Here is a 20426-nt window from a genome sequence, read left to right on the forward strand (position 1 = left end):
CCATGCTACTCATTTTTATATAGAGTAGAAAAGCGCTGTTTATGTTCTTAATAATTGTTAAAATATTGAATTATTTCATGATTGCATTAGACTTGAGTAGAAACTATCAAGAGCCAATCATTTCAGTTAGCTTCTTTTCCCATACTCAGGCATTTCCTAGAGAAGTCCTTTTTGTGCATTCTAGCAAAGATATTTTGAAAAGTTTCCTTGACAGTTATTCTTCCAAGGATTAAGCCTACTAGCCCAAGAGGCAAGTACCTGCAGCCCTCTATCCCTTTCCACATGCGCTCCCTCCTGCCCCCAGTAAATCAGCTCAGACTTTCTACCACCACACAAGTCATCAGTTCTTCCCCCATAAATAAAATCAGTTCTGCTGCTCATTTGTCAGATAAAATTAATTCTCACAGGCACTTACCTTCCAATTAATCAGCTTTAGGATCTCCCTAAATCAGTTAATTCTGGCCTCAACAACCACTTATCCGCCACATGCTGGGATCTCCCCTGCCAGTGTAGCTTGGGAAGCCCTCTCTCTTTGCTTGGAACATCTGCTGTCTTCCTGGATATGCAAATAGCTCTTATGCACATGGGCCACTCTGCTCCTTGCTCCCCTAACCTTCATGTAAAGCGGCAGATCCAGCCCCTTTGCTCCAGCAATCCCACTCTCCACAATATAAATCACTTAGGTGATTCTAGTGCAAATGATCTCCATGACATTCTGTACTACTGAAATGTGAATGGAAACTTTGGAGTCTCCTTGATCTCCTTTCATTCAGATTTTGTAGTAGTAACATCACGTAGTTTTAGTAGGCTACCAAACTAAGAAGAAAAAATACTGAAGACTTAACAGTATTGCCTATCATACCTGCCTGCAGTGATGGTATGCTTTGTTTAGGAAATAGAGACTGCCCAGATTGCGTTGGGGGAGAATTAGCTTTGGCATAGTAAAATTCTTAATGTTTTGGGGTTGTTTATTTGGAGGGCGGGAAGGGATTTACATTACCATACATTTGAGGTTCAAGGAACAGGTGTATAGAAAGGGGTTTCTCAGTTGTGTACAAATATTTTACTCTATATTCATGTGCAATTGCTGTTTCATTTGCTGCCTGTCTCAATAAGAATTCAGTGGAGTTTTCCCAGACTGTACAGACAGTATCCTATTCAGATTTTCTGATCTGTACTGGATCAGAACATATAACTCTGTTGTTTACAAAATGCATATTTGGACTTTTCTCCCAAGTTCAACTGTATGTTTGCCCATCTACTTCTATTTTACTTTTACATACTCAAATATTGGGCTGTAAATGGAATCTGTGGAATCAGAAAGTGAAACAATATTCAAACAATGTGACTTCTTTAATGATTGTAAATTACCACAACTGAGGATTATTGATTATGCCATAACAATACTGTAAATAGCTAAAATGTTAAATGTCATTGTGTAAATTTCATCTGTCTTTAGGCTCAGTCACAAGCAGGAATTCAGGCTTCCTCACAAGTATCTGCGCCTGTTTCATCTTCTGGTTTAGTTCAGACAGCACCACAGATGCATGGTCCACCATCAAAACAAAGTACTGTCACCCAGTATGTGCTCAGTCAGGCCCAACAAATCAGAAAGGTTTGTGACTACTGATGAGATACAAATGTGAAATTATTGTATACTGTAATTTGAGGCACTTCTGTTACTATTTGCTACATGGGTTACCTATGTGCTCTGTTAGGAAATATTATCCTTTCTAATGCAGTCAATCTGGTTTACTAGATACTATATGGTGGACCAGAAAGAATGATTCTGTAGCTCAGTGGTTAGGGTGCCCATCTGGAAAACCCAGGTTCCAGGCCCTGCTCCAATGAATATTTAAGTATTTTATACAAAGTGAAACCGCTTCTACAGGGGAGAGCGAGAGAGATCTATTCCAGAGTACCCTATACTCTGGTGGTTAGGGCACTCACTTTAGAGACAGGAAACCCTGTTTCAAATCAGTGTGTGGGGATTTGTACCACAGTCTCCCACATACCCAGTGAGTGCTGTAACCACTGGGCTATAGAACACAGAAGGGATGAATTTCCTCATTTTTTCTGGTGAGAAAGGCACCTAAGCTGGATCTGGCCTAACTCCAGGGGTGGGTTCAGGCCTATGAATGCAGAGTGGAGGGAAATATCTCCCTGCAGTCTAGTTATGTGCCCAATTCCCTTTAAGGGCCAAAACTTAAGAGCACACCCCTTTCCAACATTTTCTATTGCCTGCTTTAGGCAGCTTCCTGTTCAGCATGCTGGCTTGTGTGAATCCTGTTCTTTGGGACGTAACTTGGGTCTGTAGATTCCACTGCACCCCAGGATGCCTACATTTTAGGGATTGCACTGCTGAGTCTAAGTCACCTTTCTGGACCTAGCTGTTAACCTCTCTGTGCACTGTATTTTCCCTATGTGAAAAAATGGGGCTGATGGGCCTTAAACTTTAATAAGGTAGGTATGATGAAAGAAAACTATAATATTAGTACTAGCTGTTGTATTTCTTTGTTATTAAGCATGTGTTATTGTATTGATGGAAAAAATGCTGTTCCCATTTTTTCCATTATTTCTTTAGATTGTGTTCAAATACCACTAACCTACTCAAATAAGGACTTTTTATCTTAAAGGGGTAAACGTTACTGTCTTTATGTAGTTTTGATAATCCAGATGTACAAAAGGGAGCCCCTAATTTGGCATGTATTTTAGATATGCATTAGTTTATATCATCTTTTTCTAAGAACTAGTTTGAAATTAAATCAGGCCAGAAATTAGTACAATTGTGCTTTATTGGTTGGCCACTAGGTGGAGATGTTATTTTAAATTGTTTTATGCCTCAAAATGTGCCAGAAACCATGTTCCTCTCAGTACAACACTGATAGGTCATGTCCTGCTTAGAAAAAATCAGAAAGGAAAGCAGTTTAGATTTTAAGTATAATCATCAGCAAAAGCTATTTGCCAGACTCTTCAGACAGACTGAAGCAGTATTATAAATTTCAGGTGAGTGAAGGCTCAACACTGCACAGTGATAGTCTCTCTCCAGGAACAGCAGTGGTAACAGTTGCTCCAGACTCTTCTGCCTGATCCACTGAAAAATACAGACAATTATTGTAGTTATAGAAAACACACTTTCCCAGGTAGAAGTTAAGCAAACAAATACATAAGTAAGAAAACATAATTGCTTTTACTTTCCCTAATGATTTTAATGTCATTTAACCATCATTGTGAATATAAAAATGTTAGCTTTTGATAAAATATTAATCCTTTACAGGTTTTCCCATCTAATACATCAAATACAGTATTTCCCTATCAAAATCCACCAGTTACAACACTACAGCAGCCTTTTATCAATAAGGCATTAAACACTAGCCTCGATGCTGGGAAGAACCAGGTTTCCTCAGTGCAAAATGGACCCAGTAAGGTAAGATTTTCTCACTTCTCGGCAAGACTGTTGCTATATTTTTTATTAAGAAAATGTAAGCATGAGGAATTAGTGTTGGGTGTATATGAATATTTTACGTACAGAATATATACAATGTCTAATCTAGCTGTAAAAAATAACTGATAGTGTGTGATTACTTTTAACTAGACAGTTATCTGACTGGAGAAGTAGGGTAAATCTAATATTTATATAGCTGGTCCCCTTAGGAATAGTTTACTTTACCAATATGGTACACTTGTTTGTTCATTATGTTGTTGTTTCACACAGCCTGACTCACCATCTGAGTCCCAACCATATATCATACAACATTCTCTATTCAGCAATCCAGTAACCAAGACAAAAGACCCTCCGCGTTATGAAGAGGCCATAAAACAGACCCGCAACATGCAGGCATGTCAGCGAGAGGTAGGTTAAATAAGAGAAAATAACTATCGCATAATTTTTCCCCTTTTTACATAGTTATTAAAATCAGTGTCGATGTGTTGGTCCAAGTGCCAGGATTTTCCTGCATGCACTCCATTGCTTAGACCAGGGGTCTCAAACTCAGTTTACCTTAGGGCCAGTGCCAGTACTCAGATCCTCTCAGCGGCCAATAATGTCACTGAAGATGGTGTTCAGAAAAGAAAAATATTTATATTGTATTTATTTCAAATTTCTTAGAAATAATAAAACTGTCATACAACTTTATACAGTTCTTCGTCTGCCAGATAGTTTTTAGTGTCCAGACACCTGGCAACAGTTCAGTTCTGTCAGTTTGTTGACGTTTGGCCTCAGTGACTGAGCAGTTGAAACCTTCAAGATTTCAGCAAGGTGTGCATCATATAGTTATGTTCAGTATTTTGATTTATTTATAGTCGTGGAAAAAAATGATGTTGCCTCCGCCTGGCGACTAGTGATGATGGGAGCTGCGGGGGGCGGGACAGAGGGGAACCAGTGTGTCTGCCTGCATCTCTTCTCTGTGGGCTGCAGTGGGGAGGTTCTCTGGCCGCAGATGGCCCACGGGCCGGGACTTTGAGACCCCTGGCTTAGACCTACCCTATTGACATCTGGATATATATAGTGATCTTCACTCTAAGAGCTCTAGTTTTTCATGATTCTGTTAACTATTATTATTATTTCTATTAAATTATTTCAGATCTACAAAATATTGGTTGTTTGTATATTAGCTGTATGGAAATTATTAATATTGTGACATTATCAAATCTGACACCTTGTTACCAATCTAGTAATAATTACCCTTCAAATGACATTGCACATCTTCAGCTCTTTAAAGAGTTTGTCTGACCCATAATACCTTGAAAATGGTTAAGCTGTATTTGATAAGTGTACGATTTATTATTTTTCCATTGTTTATATTTGTGTAAAATTGTTCAACATTTAAAAGGTACATTAGAAGGATCACCCCAAAAGACCCCCTCATTTTAATGAGTGTTGTCAGTACTATTATGAGGTATATTGGAGGGTGGGCCTTAAAGTGTCACATGACATCATTTACATTGGCAATGAGGAGACTTCAAGACAGTTGCACAGCTCATTTCTTTATTTGTATTTTGTCGTAATAATTTCTTTAGAACATTTCAAAAAAAAAAGTATAACCAGTAGCCCACCCACTAGTCTTGGCTGGTACTTACGTGGTAGAAAAAGCCACTGTTTAAAAAGCTATTAAATACATCAACATTACTTGAAATATTTTTTTAAAAAATAATGTTCCTTGACTTTCAGCATTTTCCTGATTTGCTTTATGCTAATCCCCTCAGTGACAAAACTATAACACATATGACAACCACCATCTAATATCATTCAAAGTATTATTTAAAAGCATGGCTTTACTCCATCTTTTATTGGTGAGGTTAAAGTCATTTTTAAAAAAAAATCTAGAGCCATAATCCAAGCTAATGTTAATAGTGTTACTGAGGGAAGCTGGCATCAGTCAACATCTTATATTAGCGTCTGCATGACAAGCAATTCTCTCTTACAGATTTCAAATGCACACAGTCAGCAGATGGATGATCTCTTTGATATCCTCATTAAGAGTGGAGGTAAGTCAGATTAATACTGTGTACTGTACAGACAAAACTATTTAAAAAACTGACAGAAATTCGAACAAGAAATTAAGATGCGACGGGAAGAAAGGAGTAAGAAAGAAAATGGGGCCAATGCAGCAGAGGGGTCTCCTCTGCTGGAACAAGTGGCTATTTAGGTACCAACCATGGCATTTATTATTCCTCTTCAATTCTCTAAGAACACTGTACCTAAATGGAAAGTATTTCAAAGGCCAAAGTTCTACTGGCACTGAGGAAAATAATAATTCACCCCATGCCCCAAGATGACTGCTGCTGTAGAAGGCTGTCAGTTGTTATACATTAGCTTTAGACAGTGACAAAAATATCTTACTAGGCAGTATACAAGTAGTTCTATATTTTAACTAAACAGCTGTTTATCAAGGTTTCAGCTCTCACTTTGAGGCAAGTAACACATTCATTTCAGGGGTATGTGGGAACTAAACTACTTATGGTTCAGCGGAAAGAGGTGTAATTAAAATCTGCTTTCAGTAGATTTATATAGATTAAATTTTGAAAAGTTATTTGTATTTAAAACAAGAATTAAAATATTTTAATCAGATTACAGTATCTAAACTGAATCAGGGTATGATTCTCTGTTATTTCAATAAAGCTCTTCAATGTCCAGCTGTTCATAAAGCAGCCCCAATAGGAAAAGATGAACTGATGTCTTACCAAGGTATTTTAGGGTACTCATCACTATGGTGTCTTGAGTTTACTAGCAGGTTCCAGCTAGTAATAAATATTGAAGGACAATGCTATATCCAGAGTCTTACAAACACATACTTATGTAAATTTAGTATATTCCTCATCTGCCATTCTAGAAAACGTTTCCTCCCCATTTCTCTTGAACAGTGTTTCTCAGTGACTTGTCCGTGGACTGGCACCAGTCCCTAGTATCAAAAAGGTTGTGAAACACTGCTCTAGAATACTGGCCATTCTGCTCATGCTGCACAGTCTTTTTTCTGGGCTCTTTCACATACCCCTCATGACTCCATGCAGCCCTAATCTTAGAATGTGAGCAAGCCTGGAGAACCACTTCAGTCACTCTCTGGGTAATTTATTTAAGTGGTAAAAGCTCTGTCACTTCCCCTTTCTAACAGGGTTCAATAATAATCTCTAGGGTCAGTATCCTTGATGTGGTTTTAGTTCTGCCACTATAGCTCATGTGTATTACTGACTATCACATCAAGCCAATTGTGGTTGCAGAGTTTTTGCATCTACCACCTGAGAAAAACCTGCACTCTAATTCTCACCATTCATTATGTCTGCTAACAGTAGTATACCATAGTGTTTGGTAGAATGGAATAAAAGGAGAGAGACAAAGAAAAACTTCATATTAGATAATCTGGAAAAGACAATATATACTGTGACAAAGTTCCTCCTCTATCTTGGGTGGGTCCTATGCTTACTGGCAGATTTGCTCTCCTCACAGATTCACCCTATGGGTCGGGAAACAGCCAAGAGACCTTCCCCTCTGGTAGAAGCCACAGTCCAGGTCAATTCCTCCTGTGTTTGATCAGGAGTTAGGAGGTTTGGGGGGAACCTGGGCCCACCCTCTACTCCAGGTTCCAGCCCAGGGCCTTGTGGACTGCAGCTGTCTAGAATGCCTCCTGGTACACTGCATGACAGCTACAACTCCCTGGGCTACTTCCCCATGGCCTCCTCCCAACACATTCTTTGTCCTCACCACTGGCCCTTCCTCCTAATGTCTGATAACACTTGTACCTCTTAGTCCTCCAGCAGTATGCTTAATCACTCTCAGCTTCTTGCACACCGCTTGCTCCCAGTTCCTTTCACGCACTTCCTCTCCTCTAGCCTGACTGGAGTGAGCCCTTTTATAACATCAGAGGGGCCTTAATTAGAGTCAGGTGCTTAAGTCTCACCTGACTCTTAGCAGGTTAATTGGAGTCAGTTGTTCTCATGAGCCTGGAGCAGCCCCTGCTCTGGTCACTCAGGGAACAGAAAACTGCTTATCCAGTGGCCAGTATATCTCCCTTCTACTACTCTGCTGTTCCCAACTGGCCTGGGTCTATCACAATACAAAATAAAGCATGTTTCCATTGACATTTTCTATTGTAATGTACAAAATTAACATGTTAAAACCTAACCATCAAAGAAACTATTGGGGGAAATAGGCATAAAATGTGCACATACATTAGTTAATGGCTAATGTCCTGTCCCATTTAATTAAGTAAATTAAAATATGACATAATTAATCTTCCAGTCAGCATTTAAACTAAGGTTAAAGATCAGAAAGCAACTCCTGAACAAAAGAATTTTGCAAACTAGCATTGGCATAAAAACATACATAAAATTAATTGTATGCAGAGAAATGGATAATATACTCAGGAAAAATGTTCTGATAGCAAGCAATCAAATTAGTGTAATATTTAGTGTTGCTTCCATAAGGAACTGATGAGTGCCAAGATAAAAAACTAATTGTACATTAGTAGCTGGAATTTCAATCACATCCTAAAAATTTACAGTATTTCTGCTAGTCAAAATTAACTGAAGAGTTATAAGAATAAATGAGAATTGAATTATACAATGCAGGGAATGTATAATCTGAAAGCAAAATAGCTGCCTTTAACCACAATATAAGACCTTTGTAATAACCGAGACTATTACACAAAAATTCAAACATCTTAATACAGAACAATCAAGCTTTGTTTAATGTGCACAAATAGTTCTAATGCTCCCCAAAACATCTTCATGCTAACGGTTCTGTGCTTCTCACTTCCAAATGATAATGTAAAGTTATGGAAAATGGTAAAGAACACATTATTATGCTTACTCAGATATACACAAACATCTGTAGCAGAGAGTCAAGAAATTATAGTTTGATCAGTAAGAGTCATTTGCCAATTCCTGTAAGTTAGGAAAAAAAATTAAGCAAAAATACTGTGGCAGATATTTTCCATCTTATTAAAAAGGAAAGACCCCCATTCCTGGGTTATTGCCCTAACCTACGTGAGCTTTGCACTAAAAACCTTTCCCAGCATAATGTTGGCTACGGATGTGTTTTAAATATCAACAGAAGCCCTCTTGCAGATGAAGTTATGCTGGCAAAAAAGTACTTTTGCTGACATAGATAAGGCCCTACTTGAACTGCGGCTGAGTTGCAGACAAGCAATAACAGATATTATTATGGGTGTCCGGGGCTCCTATTGTCAGCCTTGCACACAGCAGGGCACCTGCTGTCAAAATTGCAGTGGAAGCCTAATAGTGCGGAATCCTCAATATCACAAATTAAGCTGGGCCTTAGATATAGCTTTTTTGTTTGGGAAACTAGTATGAGCTATACCAGCAAAAGCACATTTTTGCCATTAGAAGCTGTCTCTCTACTAAGGAGGTTTACTGGAACAACTATACCAGCAGCCCTTTTTAGTGAAGGCTAGACTCAAGAAAACTGTGTGGGCTGGTAGACCAAAAAGCTTTTCATTGTCTTCACTTAAAGTTTTATGTACAAAAATTGTTGAACTCTTTTCAGTTAATAAATGTACAACAGAGGCATATCTTGCAACTAGTTCCATTAATTTTACTGGGGCTATTTGATTAAGAGCAGCAGGGTTGAAGTTTAGAAAGAGCTAATAAACAAGACATAAGAAAATATAGGCATACTTGTTCCGTTAGCCTCCTCAAGGACTTGTGCAGTTACTGCTTAAGTAGAAATGTCCTTTTAATAAGAACAACACTAGGTGAACTTTTGTTCTAAGGTAATATTTGGTGCTAAGTTAGTGAAACAGCTGTATAACTGTGGTAAAATACGCTTGGACATAGCACTAGTATTTCAGATCTTCAATTTAGAAAGACCATGGACATCATGTCAGTCCTCCTCAGATGGATACAATATTTCGGACTTGCTGAAATATTACTGAGAAGAAAAGATGTGGAGATCACTTTAAAAGAGATTGTGTCTCATTATTAGAATTATTTACAGTGTTATAGCCACGTTGGTCCCAGGATATTAGACAGATGTAGCGAATTAGGCAGTATCTTTTATTGGACCAACTCCTGAAGAAGTGTTCGGTGTAAGCTCAAAAGCTTGTCTTTTTCATCAATAGAAGTTGATCCAATAAAAGAGATTATCTCACCCACCTTGTCTCATTATTAAAACAATAAACAATGTCACATGCTTAGTTTATATTTACTGTTTGTACTTCAAGGAAGTATTTAGTAGTTGAATATTTGAAGATGCCTAATCTTTGTATGCCCTTTATTTTCATGGATTTATTTTAACTTTTTTATACAGAGATTTCCCTTCCTATAAAAGAGGAACCATCTCCCATTTCCAAAATGAGACCAGTTACAGCCAATATCACCACAATGCCAGTGAACACAGTGGTATCTCGCCCACCACCACAAGTCCAAATGGCACCTCCTATGTCTTTAGAACCAACAAACAGTTTGTCTATAAGTTTGGAGAACCAACTTGAAGCTCTCTTGGATGGAACTTTACCTTCAGGTAATGAAATTCCTCAACTAACAAGCAGTAGCGAGGACAGAGAATCATTTTCTCTGATTGAAGATCTTCAGAATGATCTGCTTAATCACTCCAGCATGCTTGATCATGCTCATTCACCCATGGAAACAGCTGACCAACAATTCACTGCTAATAGTTCCTGTTTATCTCTTGACCTTCCTGACACAAATTTAGACAATATGGAGTGGTTAGACATTACCTTGCCCAATTCCTCATCAGGGCTTACTCCTCTGAGCTCTACTGCCCCAAGTATGTTTTCCACTGACTTTCTAGATCCACAAGACCTACAGCTGCACTGGGATTAAGCTGTAGAGGTGCAGCAAATGAAAATTTGACTTTATCTGTTTACAGTATATGTTCTTTATGACACAATTCTGGTTGCAATTAAGGTAAATTACCACAAAATGATTGGGAAGGAGAAATGCTTGATGCTAATTCTGCATTTATGTTGAAGTATACAAGTAAGTTTCTTTACCCTTCTATCAATAATGCAGATCAGAGCCATCTGGAAATTATACTTCACAGGTCAAGAGAGAATGATTGTAGTTACTGATGAAAAGTACCACCCGGAAGAAAGCAGGAAAAAGTGTACATAGGAAATAGCATTGAGATATCTTCATAATGCTCAAACGAACTGCAAAACGTGTGGTCATTTGATTAGACTTTAAACAGAAGAAAAATAGTGCAATCAGATTTCAACCTACTGTACCAATAAAGAGTAAACATTGTTTGAAGGAAGGTAAGATATCACTGCACTTGATTGTTCCTGTGGACAGCCTGAGCCAAGATCAAGAGGCATTGTAAGGGCAAAGGCAACTAAAAGCACTGGCTGGTTCAGTGAAATTTCACTTGTCTAGAGTTTGTAAATTTGTTCAAGTTGTATTTGTATTTTATTTTATTTTCTGTGACTTTTAGAAAACTCTTACTCTATTTCAATTTTAAATCCTGAGGGAAGAACTTAACTGCAGCCAAAGGGATATTTTAAATGTAATTGCACACAATCCACTGTAGCAAGGCCAGGTATATTGAGAACACTGAATTTTCTATAGCAACACTTTGGATTTATTAGATATGTGTATATCAGACAGTTATTTGTATACTTTTTACCTTTGTGACTTGTACAGCTTATTTTTGTGAAGGCAGAGTAGCAGTGGTCACCAAAGCAACAGACTATAGTATTCTAAGATTATTTAATATCTAAGTTTACTTCCATTGTTTCAGAGACTATTTGCTAGAGACTTTCATCTAGCCAAATATCTCAAAGAATCATTTCAGGATAGTAAAATGTTTACAGGACAATACAAGAAGAGTTCCATATAATTGTTGTAGGCCCTGATCTTGCAAACATTTATGAACATGAGTAAGTACAATTAAAATTTTTGCAGGATCAAGGTCAGAATTCATAGGATGAACTGACAAGATAGGCAACTTTAATCTCTTAAGATAGCGACATACCCACTCCCTAACCCCTGAACATCTTAGATAAAAGTTGTTCAAGAGCAATGAAAAAATAGAAAAGCTTCAAGATGTAAAATTCAACACTATTAAAAAAAATAGAATACGTAATTGTAGCAAAAAACAGTACTTAGTTGAGGGCATGCTGGATTGGTGGTGATGGGTATGCAGTAACAAATGACAACCCCCTAATTTGCTCCTTGTAGAATTTCTAACTTTTTAGAAACTAACATGAAAATACTTTGAAAAACAAACCAGAATGCAAATAGGAATGAAATATTCTAGAACTCTATTTTATTTCTTATACAGTAACTTTAACAGTGTTGCTGTAACTAATACGTACATATTCTCACAAAGTTAAGATCAGAAATAATGCAATTTCTGGGCTGAAAATGGGTCTCAGTTCAGAAACAGGTTTCAGAGTAGCACCCGTGTTAGTCTGTATCCGCAAAAAGAACAGGAGTACTTGTGGCACCTTAGAGACTAACACATTTATTTGAGCATAAGCTTTTGTGGGCTACAGCCTACTTCATTGGATGCATAGAATGGAACATATAGTAAGGGGATATATACACACACACACAGAGAACATGAAAAGGTGGGAGTTGCCCTACCAACTCTAAGAGGCTAATTAATTAAGATGAGCAATTATCAGCAGGAGAAAAAAAAAACTTTAGTGATAATTAAGATGGCCCATTTCAGACAGTTTGACAAGAATGTGTGAGGATACTTAATTGTTTTTTCAGTTTCAAAAATAACATTTAGCAAGTGATTAGTGCACAATGTGGTATGAAAGCTTGTCATTTTGCAGAGGTAAACTGATATCAAAGAAATGCTGGAAACGAAACAAACTAAAAGTGGCTGCTGTTAACTGTACAGTAACCATTTTAATAAGCATACCAAAATGAACTTTCAAAATGGCTGTCAGTACTTCTAGATTATAATAGTCCAAATTCTTATAATTACTTAATTACCAATCATGAAGTGTGAGCCATTAGTTCTGCTTGGGCAGAGTTCAGTTGATTAAGTATAAACACAGAAATTCAGACTAATGGATTACTTTGCAGACTTAGGGACTAAATTAGCATCTGTACTTTTTGGGATAGATCAGATCAACATTTAAAAACTAATTACATATCTTTATAGGAGAATATTTGCAAACACTTCATAAAAGGCCACACATATGAAGATGCCAATTCATACATGTAGTTTGGTTTTAAACATAAACATTCTAAGAAAACATCTGTCATATTAACAAAAAGCAAAGAAATTCAAAGTTGAGGGATAGGATGCTATCCTTATTCCTTGCAGTTGTGCCTAGATACTGCCAGGAGTAGTTGTGCATACAATACTTGGGTACAATGTTACATATGGACTGTCTGCCTTAAATTTTGATTGTCTTGGCTTTGGTATTATATATACTGTTACTTATGTGTACTATTTTGCTTTTAATATTGATGATTAGAGTAGGGTTCTTCAGACAATAAATGAACAAATACCCTGACCTTTACTCATTCCACTTGGTGACACTCTCTTGGGGGCTGATCCTATGAGGTGCTAAGTGCCTCCTCTGAGCTCCTGATTCTTCTCTTCATTTAAGTAAAATCTGAGAACAGAGTTAAAGGCACTCAGCACCTTGGAGGAATAGGTGCTTGGTCTGGTAGCTAGACCTGTGTATGAAATTTATATTGTTCTATGCTACTATGTTAGTATATTATGTATGATATTGTATGAAAAATGTGCAGTGTGAAATGTGACAACAGACCAAAGATGGTAGTAATGGCCCCTTTTGTCTTTGCCTTCTGTTTAAATGATGGTGATTTTAACTAAAATCAGTTTTCTAGTTGAGGAAATATTTTTTTTGATGTGCATGTAAATATAGCTTCATACTGGCAATATTGTATAGTATATTGCTATACAAATACCCTTATTGTCAATGTAGAATGTTAACAAACCCATAGGAATCTGTGAGCAGAAAAAAAAATCCCATATATCTAAAATGTGCTGATAGCAGTACAGAATTGCTTTCTACTTATATTGTCTCAATTCACGTAAAACTAAGGAATTAGTATATTGTTTTTGAAATAGAAATGTGATTTTGTATAATTCAGAATTACTTGTATTCTAAAACCTTATACACACACAGCGCTATATGTATGTTCGCTTTAGAGTGTATGTTGTGAAATGTGCTACAGTATTTGCCATATTCATACATACATGGCATTGTGGAAAAATGTTCTTGTGCATGTTTTAAATGATCAATTTTGTAATATAAAAAAGACAAATCTTTAACAATGACTGTACAAACTTGTGACTGCTACCACTACAGTGGTATTTCTCATTGTGAGAACAGTTACACTCATTGTATGAACAGTTGCACTTGCAAAAGAATGCACTGATACCAAATTCACCAAGCTAGCGAAAGTAAACTAACAAAACATGGTTCCTGTGAACTGTGCTGTTAGTGGATGGTAACATTACAATTAAGGATACCATTTTTATCACTAAATTTACCACAGAAACAGTGTTTCTTCTGCACTTCTAGTGCCCTTCAATACTTAGCAAGGCATATAAGTTTACAAGATACGCTTACATGCCATTTTTCTTGAACACTAAACAGTTAATTATTTCTGTCTAATGTAAAAGGCTTTTGAATGGCAGAATTTATGGCAATTGTTCTCTGCGCAACTTAGAACCCAATTCTAAAACCTGAACTTGCAACAGTGAGGGTTTTCAGAATCAGGTTTTTAAAGAGCTAAGTGCCACAGAATTTAGGAAGAACTTCCTACTCCTATGCTGAAATCTTTTTTTAAACAGTTATTAAAATATAGTTAGTTCACCGAGGTAACCTTAAGGTAGGTAAGCAGGTATATAAAATAAGCAACATATGGATGTGTTCTATTGGTATTTGCCTATCTGCCAATATACAAAACACATTTGTATGGCTGAAACCTGTAACAGATAGGCAACATAATTGATAACCCAGCACAAGCTGTCCAACTGCTCTAGGTCACAAAAGAAGACCCACTGTAATCACAGAATACTTTAACTGGAAGGGCCTTGTAAAGCTGATTAATGCACAATCAATTATTTGGATTGCATCCTAATTTTTTTTTAAACTGGAAAATAAATATTAAAACATAGTGCCACAAAATTCTGAATAGAGAATGCTTAAATGTTGAAACACTTTACTGTTGCAGAACTGTTAAATTTTTTAATCTGTTTTCCTATCACCTTTCTTGTCAATAAATAACATAGCTGTAAAGAGACTAAGTGGAATGTGAAAAAAAAAATGTTCATAGGAGATGCACTGCAACTAGAGAACATGCATAAGAGGATCATTATCTGAGCTCTCAAATCTAATTAACCTGTTATATTTAAACAACAGTCCCCTTTTACATCAACTTATTAAATGTAAAAGGAAATTGGAAGCAAGCACTGAAGTTCATGCTTCAGAGCAGTTCCACATTAGAAAAGGAGAGACATTGTTACTACATTCTGCAATGTCTGAGATTGAATGCAAGGAGTTTTCTTATCCAGTGTGTAAATGTAGCTTTAGAAATCTAGCAATCATCTGTTTGAGGGCTACGTTTCAGCAAAGAATAGTAACAAGTACACCTTTATACTACAGTATAACAAAAAAAAAATTTTTTGTAAGAATACTGCTTAGATAATCAAAAGGAGATACACAGCCTCAAATAAAATAATAGGAACCAAAGCATTGTCATTTATATTGCCAAAGGAGGCATTTTGTATTTTAAAGAAAAATAGTCAATCCCAAAAAGTATTATCCACTTACTTAGTTATACTTTTTAAAAATTAAGGATGTAGATATTTCTGAAGTTGTTTTTGATGTTAACAGCACACATTTGTTTTGAGAAATTGTATTAAGTAATATCTGGTTTCTTTCTCCATTGTTGCTTGCAGTAGAAATAATGCTTAGTGTGATAGGTGTTTCTCTTCTTATTTTCATAGTCACAATTATGTCTTAGCATCTCACTTTATGAAAAAAAGAAGAAAGATACTAATCTGTGGCGCTCTCTTCATTTAAGCACTAGTTTATTAAATAAAAATTATGGCAATCAGGATGTCCATATATGTATTGCCTTTCTATAAGAAACCAGGATGCCTTTGTATTTGCTGTTTGCACCCGAGATAAATTCCGTATCTTTGAATGCCATATGTTTTGCACATTGTACTGTATATATGTAATGCATACTGTATTTTTATATGTGTAGTACATTTAACAAATATTTTGTACATAGTGGCAACATCGTAGCTACTGAGGAAATGTTTGACATCAGCATTTTTGCTATGTGTCTCAAATAAAAAAGATAAATTGTGTACATTTGTTGTTCATGCCTGACAAATACTATCATTTCAGATAGTAATCAGCAAAAGCAACCAAAAACATGCCATCAGAAATATTAACTCCTGACCCCCTGCTACGGTAACACTTGAGTAACCACAACCCCAAAAAGGAATGAGAATAAAAATATTTAGGTACAAATTCCTTAAAAATGGATTTTTAAAACTTGACAGCATAACAAACTGAAGCTTTAAAATGTAACTTTCTGGAAAAAAAACAGATATTTGTAAAGTAGTGAATACCAGACGGGCTGCATGTTCCATTCTAGAAATTTAGCAGAAGATCCATACTGTACATGGTACATTTTATATCTAGAACTATAGAAAATTATCTTCCCAGCACCCAGACACCAGGATTGTAGGCAAAAAAATGAAAATCAACTAGAACTTTCCTTTGAAGACCTGAAAAAATTTAGATGTCAAATACTGTATGTGGGAGCAAACTTTTGCCACTTAGCAAGAAAATGGACAATGGCTTTTGGAGATGGTTAGCAGAGTCATATTGCAGCAGAGCATTAATTTGCCAAAGTCAGTTTTACTCCACACTCTCAATTATCAACTGAGGAATAAGAAAAAATTTTCTTAATTACCAGGGCTAAAATAGCAAATTCTTGTAACTACTGGCATTATAAATACTGTGCAGTCATTCCTTCTATAAACTACCAACAGAAAACCACAAACCTGACAAGTTCACTTAACATTTTGGGAATCAGGTGTGAAAGTAATGTTATTTCCATTACTTTAAAATGGAAATGAACATTTCTGTGCAGCTCTTTAGAAATTCCACTGCTGTGGATCACTAATCCTACTGTTCACAAATTTTTTTTGTTTTGGTGAGAAAACTGGTATCAAATACCCTCCAGTTTATGCTGTTAAACTCAAATGGTTTAAAATTCACAAAGTGTAATGCTTGTCTAGAACAGTAAGAACCCCTGCATGGCTGCTGAGCGTTTATCTGTTTCAAATGGAATAGAAAAGAGTCATGTTCCATAAACACAGGAAATATTTCTTCAAGACTAACAATCATTCAGCAATACACATAGCTTCTGTTTACACACAAGGTAACACAGGGGCGGGCAAATTTTTTGGCCTGAGCGCCACATGGAGTTTCGTAAATTGTATGAAGGGCAGTTAGAGGAGGGGGTTGTGGCCTGCCCCCCCCCCACCCCGCCCGCAGGGCTCCTGCCTCATCCAACCCTCCCCTCTTTCCTGACTGCGCCTTGGGACCCCCTGCCCCCATTCAACCCCATTTCCCCTCTGACCACCGTCCACACTCCTGGCCCCTGACCACCACCCTGGACTCCCCTGCCCTCTATCCAGCCTCCCTGGTCCCTGCCCCCTCACTGCCGGGAGCACTGGTGCCTGGCAGCACTACAGCCACGCCTCCCAGCTGGAGCCAGGCCACCTCTATCATCACCATGCAGCACAGAGCACCAGGTCAGGCCGGGCTCTGCAGATGCGCTGCCCAGAGCATTGTGGCTGAGCAAGCGGGCAAGCTGAGGCTGCAGAAGAGGAGGGGGGACAGGAGGAGGGACGGGGCCAGGGGCCAGGAGCTCAGGAGCCAGCAGAACAGTCCTGCGGTCCGCTGGAGTTTTCCCACCCCTGAGGTAACATGCTACATGCAGTATTTATTAGCAATCAAACTATAAAGTTTAAACCATAGTTCCTGGAAGGCTTGGAGCACAGTTCAAAGGTTGACCATCTTATATAAAATGTAGGTATGAGACTTAAGTCATATTCTTTGATACTATTCTTGAGCGTGATAGAGTTCCCCATTTAAAGCACACCAAATCTCTTTCCTCTCTCCTGTTTAAAAAAAAAAAAAGATTTAAAACACTGCTATTCTACAAAGCCTATCAGCCAACAATCAAATCTACATTCAACACGCATCAGTGTCTATATATCTTTTCAATGGCAAGCTCATCAAGGCAGAGATCTTATTTTTGTAAATTTTGCATACTAAAGTACAGTGCTGTTATTTTTTCATAATGCATGGCATTCCAAGATATGCCTTTAAAGTGAGATTTTATATCTGGGGGGGGGGGGGTCATATATTCCATTCAGCTCACACACAAGTAAATTACCAGGTTCTTAAAAAAACCAAAGAAGAAAAATAAAAACCAAAGCTAAGTAAGCAATGATCAATCCTATTTTAATACATCAGTATATGATGTCAAAATAAAACATTTTAGGAACTCCTGCTTCAAGTGGTTATAACTACTGGACAAATACATAATTTTAAAAGTGAAGATACTCTGGAAGTACTCATTTTTACTTGGCCACCCAGCTAACAATGAGCTGGAATGAAAGTAACTGAACTAGTCAAGCTCTGGCAGTATTTTAAATTCAAACAAACAATTAGGTAATACCATGCATAGAGATAATCTCTGTTCTTTGAATGAGCCAAAAATAAAAAAAAGTTAAAATAAATGATTTGTCCCTGGCACAGAGTGCAAGAATGTCAAGTCATACAAAGCTAACACTAAGTAAAAATGTTTAAGGAGACAACTGAACAGACTTTAATCCAAACTTACCTATGCTAAGAAAGAAAAGCCAACAAAACTGAGGAAGCTGAATTAAAGCACAAAGAAAACTGCAGTACACTACAATATGTACTAATTGTTTTTTAACAGCAAGAGAGAATGAGTGAGGCTGGGTCCTGTTTTGGATTATTCATGCAGGTGACTGACAGAAGAAAATCTCTGTCTGACTATCAATTTAGTAACCAAGTACTGTGATAGAAAGCTAGACAGACTTAAACCATGTCTACCGGTCAAGAACTGAGATGTTTTAGACTCCTCACTGGCCCCTCCCTTTGGCTGTGTCATCACTACATGCAACAAGGCTGGAAGGATGCACTTGACACTCATAACAAAGTAGCCACCAAATATGAGTTGAATTTTTTTATTTATCGTTTTTTCCCAAATGATGTGATTATTATTGAAAAATCCCATTTAAAAGTGTCTACTGGGTTTGGAGGAATTTGACACCCAATAGATTCCCATCACAATCTACAAAATAGCCTCCCTGGTGTTGACAACAGGAGGCGCTACTACCCCTGAAATGGATCTTATACTGGCTCCCAGTGGAGCAAATTACTGTCATACCAGTGATAAAGGTCCACAGAAATTATCTGCAATACACAGCAGTTTATTGAGAAAGAATTACACAAGCGGTAAAGGGCTATATTAAGCACATAACTCCTATGTTAGAAATTAAGAGCTATACATTCCTCTTAATGAGTCTCTCTTTCACAAACAGGCCCTGTAATAGCCTCTCACAGTTCCTGCTTGGGAAACACAGAAGGTGGTTACCAGTTTAATAGATGGCTTCTTCTCTCCTGGTCAGTTCTTCTCAGCCCTCTGGTCTGTCTCAGATTCCCTCAAGGCAAGGCCTTGGTTGCCTTGAGACCCCTCTGGTTCACAGTCCTACTCAAGCCCATGGAGTAGAGTTTTGGCTACTCTGTCTAGTAGCATTGCTTCTTCAAGCGTCAATTAAGGAATCCCAACCACAGTAATTTACTTTGCTTGATTCTTATACTCTTTCCTCTCAAAGGAGTCACATGTCTTAAAAGCATGCCCAGCGGGTGTGGTGTTACTAATTAGGTACCAAAGATCACCCCACATTTACTCACGCATCATTCATTCACTCTGGCTGTGTGACGTCCTTGCAGTAAGGTCATTATAACCAAGTTGACCTGTGCTCCATGCTGGAACTTTATACATGTGATATTTACTTTTGCATGTGCCCATATTTGCCAACCAATAGGTTCAATATCAATCGTACACGCAGACTTTCCCAGTTCTTTATCAAATTTGCTTCTGCTTAAAGGGAACCAGCCCCCAGGATTCTCTGCAGCCATTCAGCCATGTTTAAGTCATGTCAAGTTATGCTCACACCATTCATTCAGTGTGGCCACACCAATTTGGCACCATCCCAAAACCTGAGCACCAGCTAAAGTTCAAAGTACATCAAATTTTGTTCTAGGATGAGGATGATCAGAGTTGCATACATACAGTTGCATACTGTAATAAAAACAGTCCAACAGTTCTCAAATTGCTGGGATCCCAAAGTGGGTCATGACCCCATTTTAATGGGGTCAACAGGGCTGGGATTAGACTTAGTAAGGCCTGGGGCTGGGGCTGAACCCGAAGCCCCGAGCCCCACTGCCCAAAGCTGAAGGGCTTCAGCCCTGGGCAGCAGGGCTCAGTTTATAGGCCCCCTGCCTGGGGCTGAAGCCCTTGGATTTTGACTTTGGCCCCCCTGCTCCCGCGCCCTCTGGGCAGTAGGGTCTGGGCGGGCTCAGGCTTTGGTCCCCCCTCCTGGGGTCACGTAGTAACTTTTGTTGTCAGAAGGGAGTCACAGTGCAATGAAGTTTTTGAACCCCTGAAATAGTCTAACAGTATTTGAACTCAAATGTAAAAACTCCTTTGATCTTATGTATTACTACAGTAATGATGCTTTTAATTAGTTAGGATAGTCTTTCTACTGCAGCAGTCTGTGTGTGGAAGAGAGGTATCGCCTAGGGGGGAGAAATTAATACCATGTATCATTGCTCTTTATCATTTCCTGTAAACCTACACTAATAAATTTCAGCTTGTTAATTTAA

At 37.8% G+C, this 20426-nt stretch overlaps 1 protein-coding gene and 1 long non-coding RNA gene across 9 annotated transcripts in view; one reads left to right on the plus strand and one right to left on the minus strand.

Annotated features, from left to right (window-relative positions):
• The window catches only part of MRTFB (myocardin related transcription factor B), a 200763-nt gene extending 184970 nt beyond the window's left edge, over positions 1–15793 (plus strand). For 7 of the 8 annotated variants that reach the window (XM_032779668.2, XM_032779669.2, XM_032779665.2 and 4 more), the window contains 5 exons: positions 1460–1615; positions 3278–3427; positions 3716–3853; positions 5427–5487; positions 9764–15793. In XM_032779668.2, the coding sequence (XP_032635559.1) occupies positions 1460–1615; positions 3278–3427; positions 3716–3853; positions 5427–5487; positions 9764–10299 (1041 nt within the window). In that variant the 3' untranslated portion in view covers positions 10300–15793. The remainder of the gene's footprint in view (positions 1–1459; positions 1616–3277; positions 3428–3715; positions 3854–5426; positions 5488–9763) is intronic. The other variant, XM_032779673.2, reaches the window with a different exon arrangement.
• LOC116824409 (uncharacterized) overlaps positions 2778–20426 on the minus strand; it is a 35730-nt gene continuing 18081 nt past the window's right edge. The window contains exon 3 of the long non-coding RNA XR_004373616.2: positions 2778–3094. This is a non-coding gene — a long non-coding RNA (uncharacterized LOC116824409). The remainder of the gene's footprint in view (positions 3095–20426) is intronic.

Source organism: Chelonoidis abingdonii, chromosome 9 (genome assembly GCF_003597395.2).
Source record: "Chelonoidis abingdonii isolate Lonesome George chromosome 9, CheloAbing_2.0, whole genome shotgun sequence".
Taxonomy (NCBI): Eukaryota; Metazoa; Chordata; order Testudines; family Testudinidae; genus Chelonoidis; species Chelonoidis abingdonii.